Below are 17,511 nucleotides of genomic sequence, written 5' to 3' on the forward strand. Positions count from 1 at the left end.
ACCATAATCCTGTTGTTGGTTCCAGCTTGCTGCTTAGCTTAGGTAGTAACCCTGAATACCCTAGCTGCTGTATTGGAGAAGCTTACAGGCACTCACCCCTCCGTGTGCACTTATGTCTATATGTACATGTATGTAGGAGGAGGATGGCATGTGGGCCAGCACAGTGGCGGCAGGGATGGAGGAGCGGGACTTCTTGACAGTGCGGCATGATGTGTGTAGTAGTTGTTGTCAGGAGCAGTGCGCATGCGCAGTCCGGGCGCAGCCTCCGCTCCTCTCCAGTGAGCGCCGTGCGGGCTGCTGGCGGCTGCAGTGGGACCAGGTGTTGGATTTCGCCGGAGCGCAGCTGTGAGGGGGCAGCTTTGCCCTCTGTACCTTAATGCCCCCGTCCCCAGCTGCCCTCCTCACCAGCTCCCATCCCGCCACTTGCACCTAGCCGTGTCCCCTCCCCGTCCTCCAGCCTTACCATGCCCCTCACCCCGCTGCTGCACGCCGCTCTACGGCACTAGCTGCCCGCTCTCCTCCCTCCCCCGGCCGAGCTGCCCCCCGTCATGTCCCTCCAGCCACGGGAGGCGATCTACTCGAGGTCGGGGTAAAGGCCTAGTGTGCAGAGCTCCTTCCGTCCTCCTGCTTCACCCCTCCCCACTCCCTCACACACATCCACACACCGAGCCCAGCATCAGCAATCATCATGGCAGAGGAGCAACAACAACAGGCGGCCAAGAAGCGGCCCGAGCAGCCCCAGCTGCCCTCCTCCTCCTCCTCACCCGGGGCTCTGCCGGCGCTGGTGACAGGACTGCAGGGGACAGAGGCCAATGCACTGCAACAGAAGATCAAGAACTCCATCTGGTGAGCCCCATTCATCTGTATGTCGTCATCACATACATGTAGCCTGCCTCTGTGATGTCATCAGCTGGCTGATGAGGTCATCTGCAACATACTACATGCATGTGTGATGTCATCAGCTGCACCATGCTGTATACATGTGTCATGCTCTGCTTTCTGAGGTCACCTAATGCCCATCAGTGCCTGTACACACTACATGTCAGTGCCCAGGGCTGTGTACATGGATATAGCTACATATTCATGCATTTTATACACATGGATGTTTGTGACACAATTCTACATACAGACCCATATATATATATATATATATATATATATATATATATATATATTTCCTGCTGCTACCTGGCATACATACATGTATAGGAGAGGTGACCTGTAAATACATGATCTCATCCATGTCATGTGACTCTTACATGCATCCCCTCTTACACATGCAGAGGATGCGACATGCTCTGGTGTCGTTCCCTACATGTGACCAGCACACGTGCCATCTCACCCATGTATATGTGATGTGACCTGTACACATGTGCCCCTATGTGCTGCATGCTCGCCCCCTGTCACCTGGGCGCACACATTGTTCATTTGCGGCTTGGTGCAGTGTATAAATAGAAGTTGGTAGTGGCAGCTCTAGATGTGTTTTTCTATGTGGAGGAGGAGGGGCAGGTGAGATCTTTATTTTGCAGCGACAAGGAAGGATGATGACGGCTGCTTGCATTCTCCCTGCACATAGGATATTGCAGATCTGGGTGCAGGGGATGTGTACAGTGCCATGGTACGGCCTGGTAATTGTTATTCTTCTGCTTCCACTACCGTGGGTATCACCCTGCAGATGGATGTGGTTATTCCTCTCCTCAGGGATGAGCTATCTGTACGAGAATAACAAAGGTGGTCAGATGTAGTCTCATTTGCTGAATGGCTAGCTGCTATTTTTTTTCTAGCATCAGGTCACTAGACTGATGCATTGTGGGAGTGTCTAATACTGATGGATAAAAATCACACCTGTTTAGATGGCTTATTGGCTCGATCTGGCCCCGTACCATGCACATCACATCTCCTTATTAGGTTACCTTCACGATTGATGGCGTTCAAGAGACAGATGTGTTTTTATTGTTTTATTTTTTCCCCCTTGCTCTCCCCACGACTGGGGGAGAAATGGTCGACTGAGGCTGTTTACATATTTCTGACAAAATGGCTACTGAGTGCAGACCTTGATCTAATACATATAGACACCATTTTTATGCAGAATTCCCATTCCCTGCGTGTTGTACCAGATTTAATAAAAGTGATTTACATGCTATCGGCTGTGCTGTATTCGAGCCTTTGCATACAATGGCAGCTGAAATAGCACCATTGTGCTCGGGGCTGTGGCTGCCGTGTTAATGGCAACATTCTATATTTCTTGCAAGCTCCGTCTATTGTACTAGTAACAGACACATGCATTGTTTGTGGTGCCAGCTGTGCATCACCGAGCATTCACTGCAGATCTGCTAAGATCAGGTGTTATTAGGAAGGTGTTTTCGGATGTGAAGAAGGAATTGTTCAAGCCGGTGAAGTCATAGAGGAGGCTGGAAATAAATCCTAGCATAAAGCGATGGCCCTCGTTCTGGATCCCAACTGGTTAAACCCATGTTGACAAGATTAGTGGTGATGGAGGGACTTGATCCCATGACCTTGTAGATTCAAGTGCAATGCTATTAGCACCAGATCACACATCCACACCCATTTAATAATTAATAAACATAATCTGCCCAGACTGCGCTGCTCTGGTAGCCAGCACTGATGTTATGTGCAAGCTGCAGTATTTTCCTATAAGAAGGGAACATTTACTTGTACGGCACAGAATTGGTGTGACTAATAGCAGTTGTACACTTTGTTTTGGTAGCCAGTCTCTGCAGAACTGTGACTGATTCTAGCAATGTCAAGGTCATATAAGGTGCATTAAATGAAGAACACATGTTGTCCTGAGTCACTTGTGGACGGCTGGGATTCCAGGGCTCGGCGTGACGCCTCGGTCAGGAGCCCTTTTCTGGAGAACCTGGATGTTTGGGGTTTTCCTCCCTCTTGGTTGTGTGTACTGTGCACTTTTCTTTTTAGATATTCCAAACTTCTGTTTTTTTTTAAGTACATTGGAGGTGTCAGATGTTTGTCCATAGAAGGAATTGAGTGTTGGCTCAATAGTTTCAGTATTGATTAGTCTTGCGGTCTATCACAGGTAGTTAGGCGATCATCGATGGGTGGTGCAGTTCATATGTAGTATTCTGGTCAGTATTTGCAGGAATGGGTCTGAATTTATTGTTTTATTATAAATTTATTTTTAAAGCACTTTTGACTCCACAAATGAGCTGCACATATGATAAGTGGTTTATATTTGAAGTGTATACGTACAGGACGAAACATAAGATCAACATGAATAAAGTAAATTACAGACTGGTACATAGGGAGAAAGGTGCAAACCTTTCCTTTTATAGTTCTTTTTTGTGCCTGTTTTACTTTACTTTTGGGTAAAAATAGTACCCAAAATGAGGGCCCGATTAGGCTGTGTTCACACACAGTAGTTTTGTTCACACACTGTTAAAATTGATTGGATGGCAGTTGTTAAATGGCAAATAATGGCCGTTATTTCAAAACAACAGCTGCTGTTTTAAAATAACGGTAATTATTGTCATTAAATGACAGACATCTACTCAATTTTAACATGTGAGCATAGCCTTTCTGTGTTTTAAATCCACTCCTGGTTTTGGTTGCAAAATACTGAGCAAAAATACTGTGTGTGAACATAGCCTTATACTCCCTCTGGAAGCAAACTATGGCATAATATAGCCAAATATAGCGTCTGTGTTTAAGCCAATAGTCCTGGCTTCAGTGTGGTGACTTGAACTGACATAATAGTAATGGTTGTAATAATTATGTGTATTAAATTGTCACTGTCATTTTAACTTTAAAGATCTAAATCAACAGTAGATGTGTTAGAAGGCAAGTTTGCAATTTAAATTAATTATTTTTTTTTTTTGTTATCATGCTGTAAAAGAAAGCGGTACTTGAAATCCAGATCCCGTCTCCTGTTTGGTCTTGTGCTGGTTAAAAAAAAAAGAGAGACTAAGCACAGGAAGTCTTGGTCATCTGCGCTCACATTCTTCCTGTTTGTGGTCTTTTTTTTTTTTTTTTTTCTCTTGACTAAGGCTGAGCAAAACTCGCCAGCCTCCCTGTCATAATGACAGTCTATGGGAGGCTTGCGCGCTTCCTCTCCCTGCGTCCAAGAATGGACATGTCCATTCTTCAGCGCAGAGAGAGGAAGCACGTGAACCTCCCATAGACTGTCATTATGACGGGGAGATTGGCGGGAATTCCACCAGTTTTGCTCTGTGCAACACACAGAGCCAAAAGGTACTATTACACGGAACGATTCGGCCGATTATTGCTCCATGTAATAAAGACAACGATCAGCAGATGATCGTTGTAAACGGCTGATCGTTAATATAGGTTAGAACCTATAATTCTTGGGCGCCGACCGCGCACCGGTATGTGTAATAGCGGTGCCCGGCCGGCGACTGACGATCTACATTACCTATCCACGCAGCAGGGCTGCTGCTGCGGTCCGCTTCTTTCCGGGTCCCGCGCGCTCTAGCTTTAGAGCGGCCTGTCAGCTGACAGGCCACTCAGCCAATCACAGTCTGGGACCGCCTGAAGCTAGAGCGAGCGGGACTCGGGGAGAAGCAGACCACAGCAGCAGCCCTGGAGTGTGGATAGGTAATGTATACCATCTAAGCAAGGGCTGCAAGGACATCGGTAACAATGTTTTTGCAGCCCTTGTTAAACGATTATTGGGCCGTGCAAGAGGCCCAGTAAATGAGCGCCGATCTAGCAGATTGGCGCTCGTATACAGTTGTTATCTGGCCCCCATCAGCCCGTCTAATAGTACCCTAACTTAGTTAATCTTGTGAGGCTCATCAAGTTAAATATTTTTGTGAATACTGGTTCACAGTTCATTGTCTAGGTTACCAACCACCATTTTACTCTAGCAGTGGTCTGGCTGGTGTCCCGCCCCAGTCATAGGTTGGCTGGGCAGGCAATCACTCAACCTGGGTTGTGACGTTGCAGCTAGCGGAGCAGCAGGACTGCGGCTGATGTAAACAGGACCTGGTAGCGACTAAACAAATGTACAGGGATGGGCGAGGTCACTTGTTTGTTATTTTCTCACCCACCCCTGCCTGTTGTTTTTATAGTTCGTGGGACTTCTCCTTTAAAGGGGTTGACCACTTAATAGTAAAATTTCTCATTGTACAGTACCATAAGTGTAATCGCTGCACTAACTGACAGCAGCTCTCTGTGTACCTCATACAGCTAACATAAGACTCCCCTGCTCTGTGGTGAGTCTGTCCATAAGATGAAGGAGCATGTGACCATGCCCCGTCCCCCCAGTGTCCACCACTAAGCCTGTATATGCCTTTGGAGGCGGGGCATGGTCACATGCTCATCCATGTCGGCTATCTTATGGACAGACTCACAACCGATCAGGGCAGCTCAGTAAGTGAGTACACTTACTAATACTGTACACAATTTTACTATTAAGTGGCCAACCCCTTTAACTTGACGAGCTCTACAAGTGTAAATTATATTAGTTGAGATGGAAATATCCCTTTAAAGGGAACCAGTCATGCTAAAAATGCCATAGAACCTAAACCAGTTGTGTAATACAGCCTATACAAGTGTTGCAGGACATAACTAACTCCTAGCAGTGTTAGGCTAGGTTCACACTGCGTTTTCAGCATCCGTTTAACGGATCCGTTTTTTTTAACGTCCAGAAAAATAGGGTCAGCAACGTTTTTTGGTCCGTTTTGGTCCGCCAAAAAAAACGGATCCGTTTTTTTTTTATAATGGAAGTCAATGGAAAAACGGATGCACACAAATGAATCCGTTTTTTGCAATCCGTTTTTCATGCGTTTTTTGCAAAAAACGGATGCGTTAAACGGATGCTGAAAACGCAGTGTGAACCTAGCCTTACTTGTACCCCACAAAATTAACTTTTGAAAAACATGTGTCGTATGCAAATGACCTATATCTAGACATCAGGGCAATCCTCAGGGCTGAAGGAGTCACAGATGACACAAAGAATGTCTTGCAATCATGGGTGTGATCACAGGTGAGGTAGCCTGCTGTGTCAGAGAAGAGCCCCACTGAGCTGACCTTTGTTTTTTTGCTAAAAATTGTGCTTTTAGGTGGAATATGGTGCCCATAGAATACCTACCAGTCTTTAATGCTGTCCAGATACTGTGTGGATGTGTGTTTTTCAAATGCACTACAGGGTTTCTATTTATTTTTTTATGATAGGCCTAGCTTCTGTTGTTCTAACAAGCTTAAAAGCCAATGGGCAGATTTTTGAAGCTGTTTGAAAGAAAGACTCGCTCTTGCTCTCAGCAACCAATCATAGTGCAGCGTTCACTTTTCAAGATTAAAAAATAAAATAACTCTGTGACAACTTTTATTTATGCATCAGAAGAGAAGGTCCCATCTCATCTAGATGGGACCCTTACCTTTTAAAGTATCCAAGGCCACGGACGTGGACGGAAATAGATAGAACCTGTCTGATAGATATGAATGAGAAATCAGACATATGAATGAGTGATATCAGACAGCCTTAAAATGAGTCACCAGTGCAACCAGGTGGTGGGGAAAGCTAATCGTATGCTGGGGTGTATAGCTAGAGGTATAACCAGTAGGCAGAGGAAGATTGTGATCCCACTGTATAGAGCTCTGGTGAGGCCACATCTGGAATACTGTGTCCAGTTCTGGAGATCTCATCTAAAAAAGGACATTGATAAAATAGAACGGGTCCAAAGACGGGCTACAAAAATGGTGGAGGGTGTGAGGCATAAACCATATCAGGAAAGACTTAAAGATTTGAATCTATATAGTCTGGAAGAAAGAAGGGAAAGGGGGGACATGATTGAAACCTTTAAGTATGTTAAAGGACTAAATAAGGTTCAGGAGGGAAGTGTTTTTAATAAAAAACTGAGCTCAAGAACAAGAGGACACAGTAAGAGGTTAGTTGGGGGAAAGATCAGAAGCAATGTGAGAAAATATTATTTTACTGAAAGAGTAGTAGATAACTGGAACAAACTTCTAGTAGAGGTGGTTGGTAAATCTACAATAACAGAATTTGAACACGCCTGGGATAGACATATATCTATCCTAAGATAAAAAGAAAGAAAATACTAAAAGGGCAGACTAGATGGACCCAGTGGTCTTTTTCTGCCGACAATCTTCTATGTTTCTAATTTTACTTGGCGTACTCTGTGACCTTTAAAAAGGTCATGGGGAGGTTGTACTTTAGCTATTGTCTCCTTTATCTACTGGTGTCATCTTTCACTGTAATTCTGTACAGATACATTCTTTATTACTTTACAGAAGACTCCTCTTTATTATCACAGACAGACCACCAGATACAGATAAAAAAAAAATTAAATATAAATAGTAACATAGAAAAAAAAAAAAAAAAATGTATCACTGTAAGGCTAGGTTCACACTGCGTTTTCAGCATCCGTTTAAAGCATCTGTTTTTTGCAAAAAACGCATGAAAAACAGATTGCAAAAAACGGATTCATTTGTGTGCATCCGTTTTTCCATTGACTTCCATTATAAAAAAAAAACGGATCCGTTTTTATTGACGGACCAAAAAACGTTGCTGACCCTATTTTTCTGGACGTTAAAAAAAACGGATCCGTTAAACCGATGCTGAAAACGCAGTGTGAACCTAGCCTTATGCTACCTAAATCACAAGAGATTAGGGTGGTACCAAGTGTTTTTTTTTCTTACCCCACCAGCCTTGAATGACAAATCTCTCCCTGTTTAAGAATAAGGAGAGATTTATCAATCAAGGCTGATGAGGTGGGAGAAGCTGCTGGGATAACCCAATGACTCATGGTTCAGGCAGCATGAAAGTAGTGACTGACTCCCTCTTCAACCCCTTGACTAGCACAACTGCCTGGGCCTCGGCCCATCGTGCCGTACATGGATGGCATACTGGCACCATGAGGCTTATGAAGCAAACCCAGGGGCTGTTAGTAGCGGACAGTGACTGACATCAACAATCAGTGCCTTTTGGCTCTGATAGGCACCCTACAATGTCCTGGCAGGGTGCTGATCAGTTACTATGGCAGCTGGAGGCCTTCTGGAGATCTCTGCCTGCCAGAGTAATCAATGTAATAACATTGCATTAATCATGATTTGCAATTTAATGATTGCTTATAAAAGCTATGGCTCTTAGAAGGGGAGGAGAAAAACATAAACACAAAAATACAAATTTAATGCATGTACTGATCTTTGGCTGTCAGTGGCCACAAACAAGCGCCACTCAGTGAGATCAGCATTCGTTTGCTGTGCCTCTACAGGGCACAATAAATCACGTTGCCAGGCCAGGCAAATAATGACTGCATCATTCATGCGGCCATTTAAATTTAAGTAATATATATTACTATCGGCTGCACATCCCCTGTTTACACAGGTAGAGATGTGTCTGATAGCGATACACTTTACTGCAGGTAAAAGAAAAGATGTGATCAGCTAGTCGGCTGATTGCTGTCACTTTTAAATGGGCTCATTATTGACTGAATGAGCATTTCTAGGAAAGCTCTTTACCGATAATCAGCCAGTGTAAAAGGGCCTTAATTCTAATTAGCTGCGATGCAGAGCGCTTGGCACTCTACTAACTGGATGCACCACTTGTGTCGTGGCCGAAGTTGCCATGTTTCATTTGCATGTAGCTGTTATTCAAGTGAGACTATTAATCTTTTTATGACCGTGGGCATACAGCCCAGCCGCTGGGGTACCAGGCTATGAAGCGAGCTTTGGATCTGAGCTTGCTTCATAGTGAGTAAGGATAGCAGCTGGGTCCTCACCTTCAATGACTGGCCGACGCGAACACAGCGTTTAAGTGTGACAGAAGCATCTCATTTCACTTACCGATAAGAATTCCCAAAGCGTTGCCTTACTGCCTGGGGTCTCTTACCTTCCTCCATGAAATCAGGTTTTCAGTCTTCTTATAGTCTTCCACAGGCTGGGAAGGAGGTGGGTGAAAAAAACATGCACTCACCTCCCCGGCTCCAGCGCTGGGGTCTCCAGTCCTCCGCTCCAATTCCTGGTCCCCGGCCGCTTCTAGGTCTGAGTGGGATCTGGGACATGACACGTCAGGACTGCTCAGCCAGTCAGCGGCAGAGCAGGCTTGGGACGTCACAACCCAGAACCCACTTAGAACTAGAAGTGGCCGGGGACCAGGCACTGGAGTGGAGGACTGCGGACCTCAGGAGATAAGTACATGTTGTTTTGTTCACTCGCCTCCTCCCCAGCAGTTTTGAAAAAAACAAGTCAGTGCCCTGACTTCTCCTTTAATCCACCCCCCAAACAACTAAAAAATTAATACGCAATTAAATAATAATAAAAAAAAAATATGTATTTCAAAATGGTACCAATAAAAAGTATAACACAAAAAAGAAGCTTTTATATAGCTATGTCGATGGAAAAATTAAAAGGTAAGTGCTCAGACTATTTAACAAAATAGTGGAATCAAAGCTTTTTTTTTTTATTGTTTATTTTTAATATTGTATTCACTGCGCAATGAAAATAAAATATTGTTGTTGATGTTGTGAGAGACGCGGCCATACCTAATATGTGTGTTTTTAATTAAAAAAAAAAAGGCAGAGAAAAGGAAAACTTTTTATTTTATGGGGGATATTTTGTCTTTTTTTGTTTAGTTTGTTCTTTGTGTTTATTTTTTTTATGTTCTAGAAGGGGACTTTTACAGTGATCCTTGGATCACTACTGTAATACACTGTACTATAACACACTCTTGAGCCTGTCAGCACTGTAGTACACATCAGACTGAGGACTGCGTTATCAGGAAGCCGATGGTAAGTATACAGCTCTGTATACTCTTTACGTGTCCCGGTCATGATTTGACTGTGGCTTGTAAAGAGTTAATCTATCAGGAACTGAGGTTTCTCTGTTCCTGATACAGCTTGGGCCTGGCTGTCATACCCACATTTTTCATGAGCTCTATCACAGTTTGATATATTATAATCATAACAATTGTGACTGTTTTTACGTGACATTAGAACTTGTATGGAAGCCATGTATTTTTATCCATAGGGTTATAGCATGCATGACTTATAAGTTGGTGTCTTGAAGTGCACCTTCAGTTGTTGGTGATTTTTGAAAACTGACTCTTGTTCAGCACTGTGCATGACATACACCACCTACTCTGCCCCTTTCCCCCTCCATAGGCTTGTATGTCCTACTCTGCCTCTTTTCCCTCCATAGGCTTGTATGGGCAGTGTAAGACGGTCCTCACTCTGATGTTGATGTTTTCCCTTAAGGTGGGCATAAACCTTCAACAACTCTCAGCCGAACAATGGTTATTTTCTATTTCCTTTCACAAAACCACGCTGAAGCCATTACTGATAGCGATAATACTATATCAATAAGTTATATACCTTTGGGTTTATTTTTAAAGCAACCCTGTACCCACAAACTGCCCCCTCCACAAACCGCTTGTACCTTTGGATAGCTGCTTTTAATCTAAGATCCTGGGGTCCATTTGTCAGATGATGAAGTTATTGTCCTAAAAAAGAACTTTTAAACTTGCAGCCCTGTGTCAAATAGGCGTGGTCGCTGGAACATTTTTTCCTGTTTATCACCTGTCTGAACACTGCACATAAGCTGCATTGTTAAGGCACCTGTGCAGTGTTCAGCCAGGTGATAAATAGGAAAAATGGTGAACAGGGTGGGGAGGAGGGACTGATGGGTGTCGCAATCCTAGGGCACGGACACTCTAGGCCACGCCAATTTGACACAGGGCTGCAAGTTTAAAATTTGTTTTTTAGGACAATAACTGCATCACCTGCCGAATGGACCCCAGGACAGATCTTGGATATAAAGCAGCTATCCGAAGGTACAAGCAGTTTAGGTGGGTTAGATTGTGGGTACAGAGTCACCTTTATAGACCCTGGAAATTCACAATGGGTGTGAGTAAAACCAGTGGAGAGGTCTCCATGGCTCTTCACTCAAAGAAATCATATGTCAATTCTTTGAGCGGAGGCGTGCAAACCCTCCCATAGACACACTGTTTGACACTGAGGCAGGCGAGATTCCACCGATTTTACTTACTGTGAGCGCACCCTCAGAGTGCCTTCACACACAACATATCCACAGCGGATTTTGCTGCGAAATCCGCTGCGGATACTTGCCCATGCCTTTCAATGGGCTGACATGCTCACATGCGAGTAAGTTAAACTCAGTGCCGTTAAACCCCTCCGGACCCAGAGCATACATTACCTGCTCCACGCTCCTGCTTGCTTCGGGGCCTCCCAGCTTCTCCCGGTGGTCAGACAATCAGTGCGCTGCCCGCCGCGAATATGTTGTGTGTGAAGGCACCCTTAAGTATACTTTGTAACAACACAGTTTGTGAAATAAGATTTATTTTTATATTGGTAAAATTTAAGAAGGCATTTAAGAAAAAAACTTGACATTCTGACCCCTTTAACGTTTTTCATTTTCTATCTGAGCTCTTTTGATCACTTTTTATAAAAAATTTTGTGGGGTATGATGGGACAAAAAAACTGGAATTCTTTCATTTGGTATTTTTTTATGCCATTCACCATGGGCGTTTGATAAAATTTTTATAGATTAGACATTTTTACACATAGTAATACCAGACATGTTTATGTTTATTTTTTTTTTTTTTCACTTTTTTATTTGTAAAATAGAAAAAGGGGGATGATTTAAACTTTTTTATGGTATAGATTCATTTGTATTTTAAAAACTTTTTTGAAGTCCTCTCAAGGGGAATTCTATGAGCCTCAAGGTGTACTTGCAACGCCCTGGCCCCTGGGGGCCACTTCCGCAGTGCAGATGTTTGAGGGTGCAGGAACCGGGGCAGCTGTAGGATGTAGTGGTCACGGTGTAGGCACGAGGGTGATACAGCTGGAAACCGGGCTCCTGACCATGCGGGAATACTGGGCGTGCGATTCTTCGTTGTCCTTAGTCAGGGCACCAATGAACACACCAATGCCAAGGCTCAGAAACAACGGTAGTTGTATATTTATTGTAACGGTGGTAACTAGTAGTAACAGTCTCTCCGAATGCAACCGGGAATAAGGCAATCTTGGATAAAGCAGAGTAATGGGTGATGCTGCAAAATGCTGTGAGAGTAGCGTGCTGAATGATGGGAGTAGTAGTGAAACTGAAGCTGAGATGCTGGGTGGAATGAGACTTGAATAAAATACTTGCTGTTGATTTGAGGAGAGGATGATGAGAGGAATTGAAGAATGACTGAAGAATCGACACCCAGATGAGAATCTTGAGACTTGAGACAGGAACACAGCCAGTGGACTGGAGCAGCAGAGCACACAGAGGCCTCTCTCTTTAACAGGGAGAGAGAGGACAAAAGCACAACTTGTCTCCTGATGGTGGAGGACAACACTCGACTCACGACCTACCCCCTCTGTGGCAGGGAATAGACTGAGGTAGCACAGGAAGTCACATGGTAACCCCAGCCAAAAGCTCGATGACCATTGGTGTTACCATGGAAGCAGGGCACAGTCACGTGACATCCAGCCATTGCATCATCACACCATTAGGCATATACAGAGGAATATACATGAACATCCTTGAACACTAGGAGGCGACATAATACCTTTTGACACTGATACCTGAATACACATGCAATAAATGACTGAAATGGCAGACCTGAATACTGAGAAGGGGGACACAATACACGCAGTTTGCAGTGGACCATAGCTTTCCAGAACAGAACTAGTTATAATAAAAATATGAGCATAAGAATGGCTGTTCTGGGACACTGCATACTGACTAGAGATGATTGAACAGGGCCGAGGTTCAGGTTCGTAAGAACCCGAACCGTCGGCATTTGACTCCCCCTGCCTTCCCGTTCCGTGGTGAAGGTGGAGATAGCCCGAGTACCACCTGGAAAACAGGCATACAGCCTAGGTAATAGTCTGTATCCCTGTTTTCCAGGCGGTACTCTGGCTGTCTCCACCTTTCCCACAGAAAGGGAAGGCAGCGTGAGTCAAATGCCCATGGTTTGGCTTTGTACGAACCTGAACCTCGGCCCTGTTCGATCATTTCTAGTAGTGACCACGGATCAACTTGCGGATGGAAGCCGAACCGGGTCACTGTACCACCAGTGAGGTATGTAAAGGCAAGTTAAATGCAGCTGTCAGTTTTAACAACTGCTTCTAAATTATTGCGTAGACAACAAGGGTGATTGCTCCATGCCAGCTATTAGTGGCTCCCACCAGCTGCTGATGGCAGCCAGGAGATGCCGTGTATGCAGCGAACTTGAGTCCTAAGCCTGCTCCATACATTCTTAAGGGCCCTTAAAGGACAAGTGCCATGAAAAACTTTTTCCCAGTAATTGAAGCACATTACAAAGTTATATAACTCTGTAATGTGCTTCAATCACCTATCTGCCTCCCTTCCCTGTCTTTTCCCCCCTCCACCCCCCACCAGGAAGTGTCCTAACTCACACAGACCTAATGACTGGCGTCACCGTCACCAGGCAGCTCCTTCTTGTGAGGATGAGTCATCAGCAGGAGGGCTGCTCTAGGTCCTGTTACACCAGCCTCCCCCTCCCCAGTCCAAGTGATGGCTTGCAGTTGTTCAGCCAATGGGAGCTGAGCAAGCTGAGTCACCTGACAAGGCAGGGGAGGGGGGGGGGCTGCTGTAACAGGAGAAGGAGCTGAGAGAAGAGCTTGGTGACGGTGACGACAGTAATCAGGTCTGTGTGAGTTAGGACACTTCTTGGTGGGGGGTGGAGGGGGGAAAAGACAGGGAAGAGAGGCAGATAGGTGATTGAAGCACATTACAGAGTTATATAACTTTGTAATGTGCTTCAATTACTGGGAAAAAGTATTTCATGGCACTTGTCCTTTAAGAATACTCATCATAGGTCATTAAGGAATTAAATACAATTTTCTTTTACTAGATAACCCCTTTAACTAGGTTATGATACTAGTTATTAGAGATAAGTGCTAGTTTATAATTAATCTTCCTAGTAAAATATGTTGGTGTGCTTAAAGGGGAAGTCCGGGCAAAATAAGTTTAACATATGTTATTGCCCAACCAAACACTTATTATGAGAAATCCACCTACTGTATTTTCCCTGCACTTACTACAGCATAGCCTGTTCAGGTCTCTGTAAAGTTGGTGATGTTACATCACAAAGGGGTTTGCAGTTTATGTGATGTGACATCACCAACGCTACAGAGACCTGAACAGGCTATGCTGTAGTAAGTGTGAGGAAAATGCGCTATAGGTGCATTTCCCATAATAAGTGTCTATTATGGTGCGTTTACACAGACAGATTTATCTGACAGATCTTTGAAGCCAAAACAAGGAACAGGCTATAAACAGGGATCAGGTGATAAAGGAAAGACTGGGATCTATCCTCTATTCAAATCCGTTCCTGGCTTTGGCTTCCAAAATCTGTCAGAAAAATCTTTCTGTGTAAACGCACCCAGAGTAATTTTCATAACTTTTGTTGGGCAATAACATATCTTAAAATTATTTTGTCCGGACTTCCTCTTTAACGCTTCTATCTCTATAATCCATTTACATCATATTTGATAAAATTTTTTGTAATTTTAGTTGCTATAGACATTGATAAAAAGCAACCCCAAAAGTTGAGGCCACTTGGTCAACCAGTAGCAGTCACAGCCTGTGCAGAGAAGGCAGAGTGGAGCTACCAGGAGACACAATGGCACTTACCTGGTGTCAATGCCACTTTGTTTTATTGATCACAACATATATGATGATATGTCTAAAAAGCCCTATGTCTAAATCTGTTGTGCATCTGTAGTGCATTATGGCTTTCATTGCTTGAAAGCTAAGAACATTGGCGTCTTCATGATCCATCATGGATTCAGGACAATCTGTGGAAGTATTTCACCTTGTAGAAATATAACATTTAGCTTATACAGTATAATGTGCCTAATAGAGTGACCTGTATTTGATGATATGGATCTCCTAAATCAGTAGATGCAATATACCATTTTTAAATTGGGAACCACAACTAATTTGGGCAGCTTATTGCAGGCTCTAAACTTTGTTTGTCTAGTCCAAATATATCTTGCTTGTCACTTGGATGTGATCCCCAGTCTTGATGGAAAAAAAAATACAGGAATAACATCAGACGTCTTTACCCATGGATGGATTAGCAGTCTAGACGTGGAAGAAGACATCACTGTGTTACTAAAGCTTTCATGATTAGTGTCACTTTGGGTATATTCGCAAATTGCCCTATTACTGACTGGATATTAAGACTTAATCCAAGTGTTTTTATTCCTTCTGGTTAATGCTAGCCATGAAAAACATCTGCTTACCTCAAAAGTAAGGGTTTTCTGTGTGGAAAGACAGCGGTCAAGCCTCTATTTTTCTTCTTTAGTCAAATTGTAACCCTAAAGGCTGTGTGTAATAAAGACAACAATCAGCTGAAGAGCCAATTGTTGGCCGATTTGTTGTCCTTCAACATGTTTAAAATCATTGGCCATAGATCATGCTTAGCTGTGTGTGTAATAGTGATGCACGACTGGCGGCTGATGATTCTTTTAGGAAAACAATAAAGCTTAGATTTAGGTGTTCAGGCTCCCTGGTGTGCTGCATCCTTTACTCTCCACTTCCTGCTCCCCTCAGCTGCTTCTGGCCCCGTATTTGTACTGACACTCTGCTCAGCCAATCACTGGCTGTGGGGCTGTCTAGTCTTGGCCAGTGATTGGCTAAGCTGCCTGTCAGTACAGATGCGGTGTCAGAGGCAGCTGAGGTGTAAACAAAGGATAAAGGCTGCATGACACCAGAAAACGAGGGATAAAGGCTGCATGACACCGGGGGAGCTTGGACTTTAATAATTCTCAGTGTCTTCATGGCACCAGTTTTCTTTATTAAGAACATTGATGCAGCATATAACAAAGCTCACAGCTGATGTATACTATTCAACTTGGACGCCCAGGCACGTCCTCTCTGCAGACATTTCAGAGACAAAACTCCTCCTTCCTCATTCGCATACATTGGTAAATGTAATAACCTTATTCCGGTGTAAGAATGTAGCCCCTGCCCACTTAACCCACCACTGCTGGGCTATTACATTACCTGCCCACGCTCCCGCCTGCTTCTCCAGCTCCCTGATGGTCCCGCTCAGGGACAGAGCACTGATTGGCTGAGCAGGACACCAGCGAGCCAGAGAAGAAGGCGGGAGCTTGGACAGATAATCTATTAGCCCAGCAGCGGTGGGTTAAGTGGGCAGGGGCTACATTCTCACTGCGGAATTCAGAGTGTGAAATCCGCTGCAGTTCAATACGCGTGAAGCTACCCTAAGGCTGCTTTCACATAGTATTTTGATCAGTATTATGTAGAAGCAACCATAGATTTTCAGTGTTACTTTCATTCCTCGTGTGAATGGGGCTTTAGACTTCACAGTCGAGTACACATGGCAGAAATCTGCTAGCCAAATCCATGAGGCAGGTAGTAGCTGGAGCTTGTAATCTTTTTGCAATGAAAGAGTTTCCTTGCTTTCCCCTGAAATTATCTAGACAAGGTGGCCTTGTCTAATTTTGGTCAATTTTATAGTACAAATGGCAGAGGAACACTTGAGGATAAATTATTTTAAGCAGTGTCTGTATTTTGAGATATACACACAGTATATTAGCCTTAAATTTATTGACACATGCAACAGGAGGTTACTTGGTCTTATATTTTTTGTGCCTTGGGATTATTTTTGGGGTAGGTCTTATTTTCTTATAATTTAAGTCTGCTAAATGTAACTAGGCCTTATATTCAGAAAAAAACTGTAGGTTTACTGTATATATTTGTCACAGTGGAATGTCACTGGATGGCACTTGTTTTTTCATATTGATACTTGGAACCTGCTATATATAGTAGAAAGTTTTACACCATTTTGACTCTAGTACCAGGTAGGCAATATACCCATGTATATATTTTCCATGCTGCAGTTTACATTTACATCTATGAATCCAGATGACAACCAGAACATATTCTCTTTTTGCTTTGCGGGCTGCATTGAGAAATGGAAGTGGCATATAATACAGCATAAAATAGATTACAAGTAGATCAGGATTACTTAATTCTTTCTCTAGGAAATAGCTATATTAATAACGTTTAATTTTGGACCTCTTTAAAATGCTGCAGTATAATTTTACACCGGATGAATGCTACTTGTTTTCCTCAGATGTGCATGTCTATCTAGCATTGTGTGGCACACAGCCTGAACCCCCTTGCTTCACCTTCTAGCCATTAATTGAACACATGATAGGGACAGGGTGGTACTAAACATAACCAAACCTCTTTGGTGACAAGAACTTATTTGGTTTCAGATGGTTTAAAAAAAAAATCCTGTTACTGGCTTCTTTATAACTGTGCATTGGAATACAGCTCAAAATAACACCTAGGACTGGACACATTGGCCTCTCAATACATACTTGTGGATTTTTTTTAATGCTCTTTGCCCAAAAGTTGTGCATGTGGTAACTTTCTGTAATAATGTCATGGTAATGTCATGTAATAAAAACTTTATTTATTTTAGAAAAGATATTTAAAGAGTCACGGTCGTGAATTATTTTTTTTTACAGAAATCAATAGTGC

General features: G+C 43.5%; 1 protein-coding gene across 1 annotated transcript in view; it reads left to right on the forward strand.

Moving 5' to 3' along the window:
- Positions 1-265: 265 nt before the first annotated feature.
- Positions 266-17,511, forward strand: part of RFX7 (regulatory factor X7) — a 66,450-nt gene continuing 49,204 nt past the window's right edge. Inside the window, exon 1 of the mRNA XM_069982435.1 lies at positions 266-846. Within this exon, the coding sequence (XP_069838536.1) occupies positions 689-846 (158 nt within the window). The 5' untranslated portion in view covers positions 266-688. The remainder of the gene's footprint in view (positions 847-17,511) is intronic.

Source organism: Dendropsophus ebraccatus, chromosome 1, assembly GCF_027789765.1.
Source record: "Dendropsophus ebraccatus isolate aDenEbr1 chromosome 1, aDenEbr1.pat, whole genome shotgun sequence".
Taxonomy (NCBI): domain Eukaryota; kingdom Metazoa; phylum Chordata; class Amphibia; order Anura; family Hylidae; genus Dendropsophus; species Dendropsophus ebraccatus.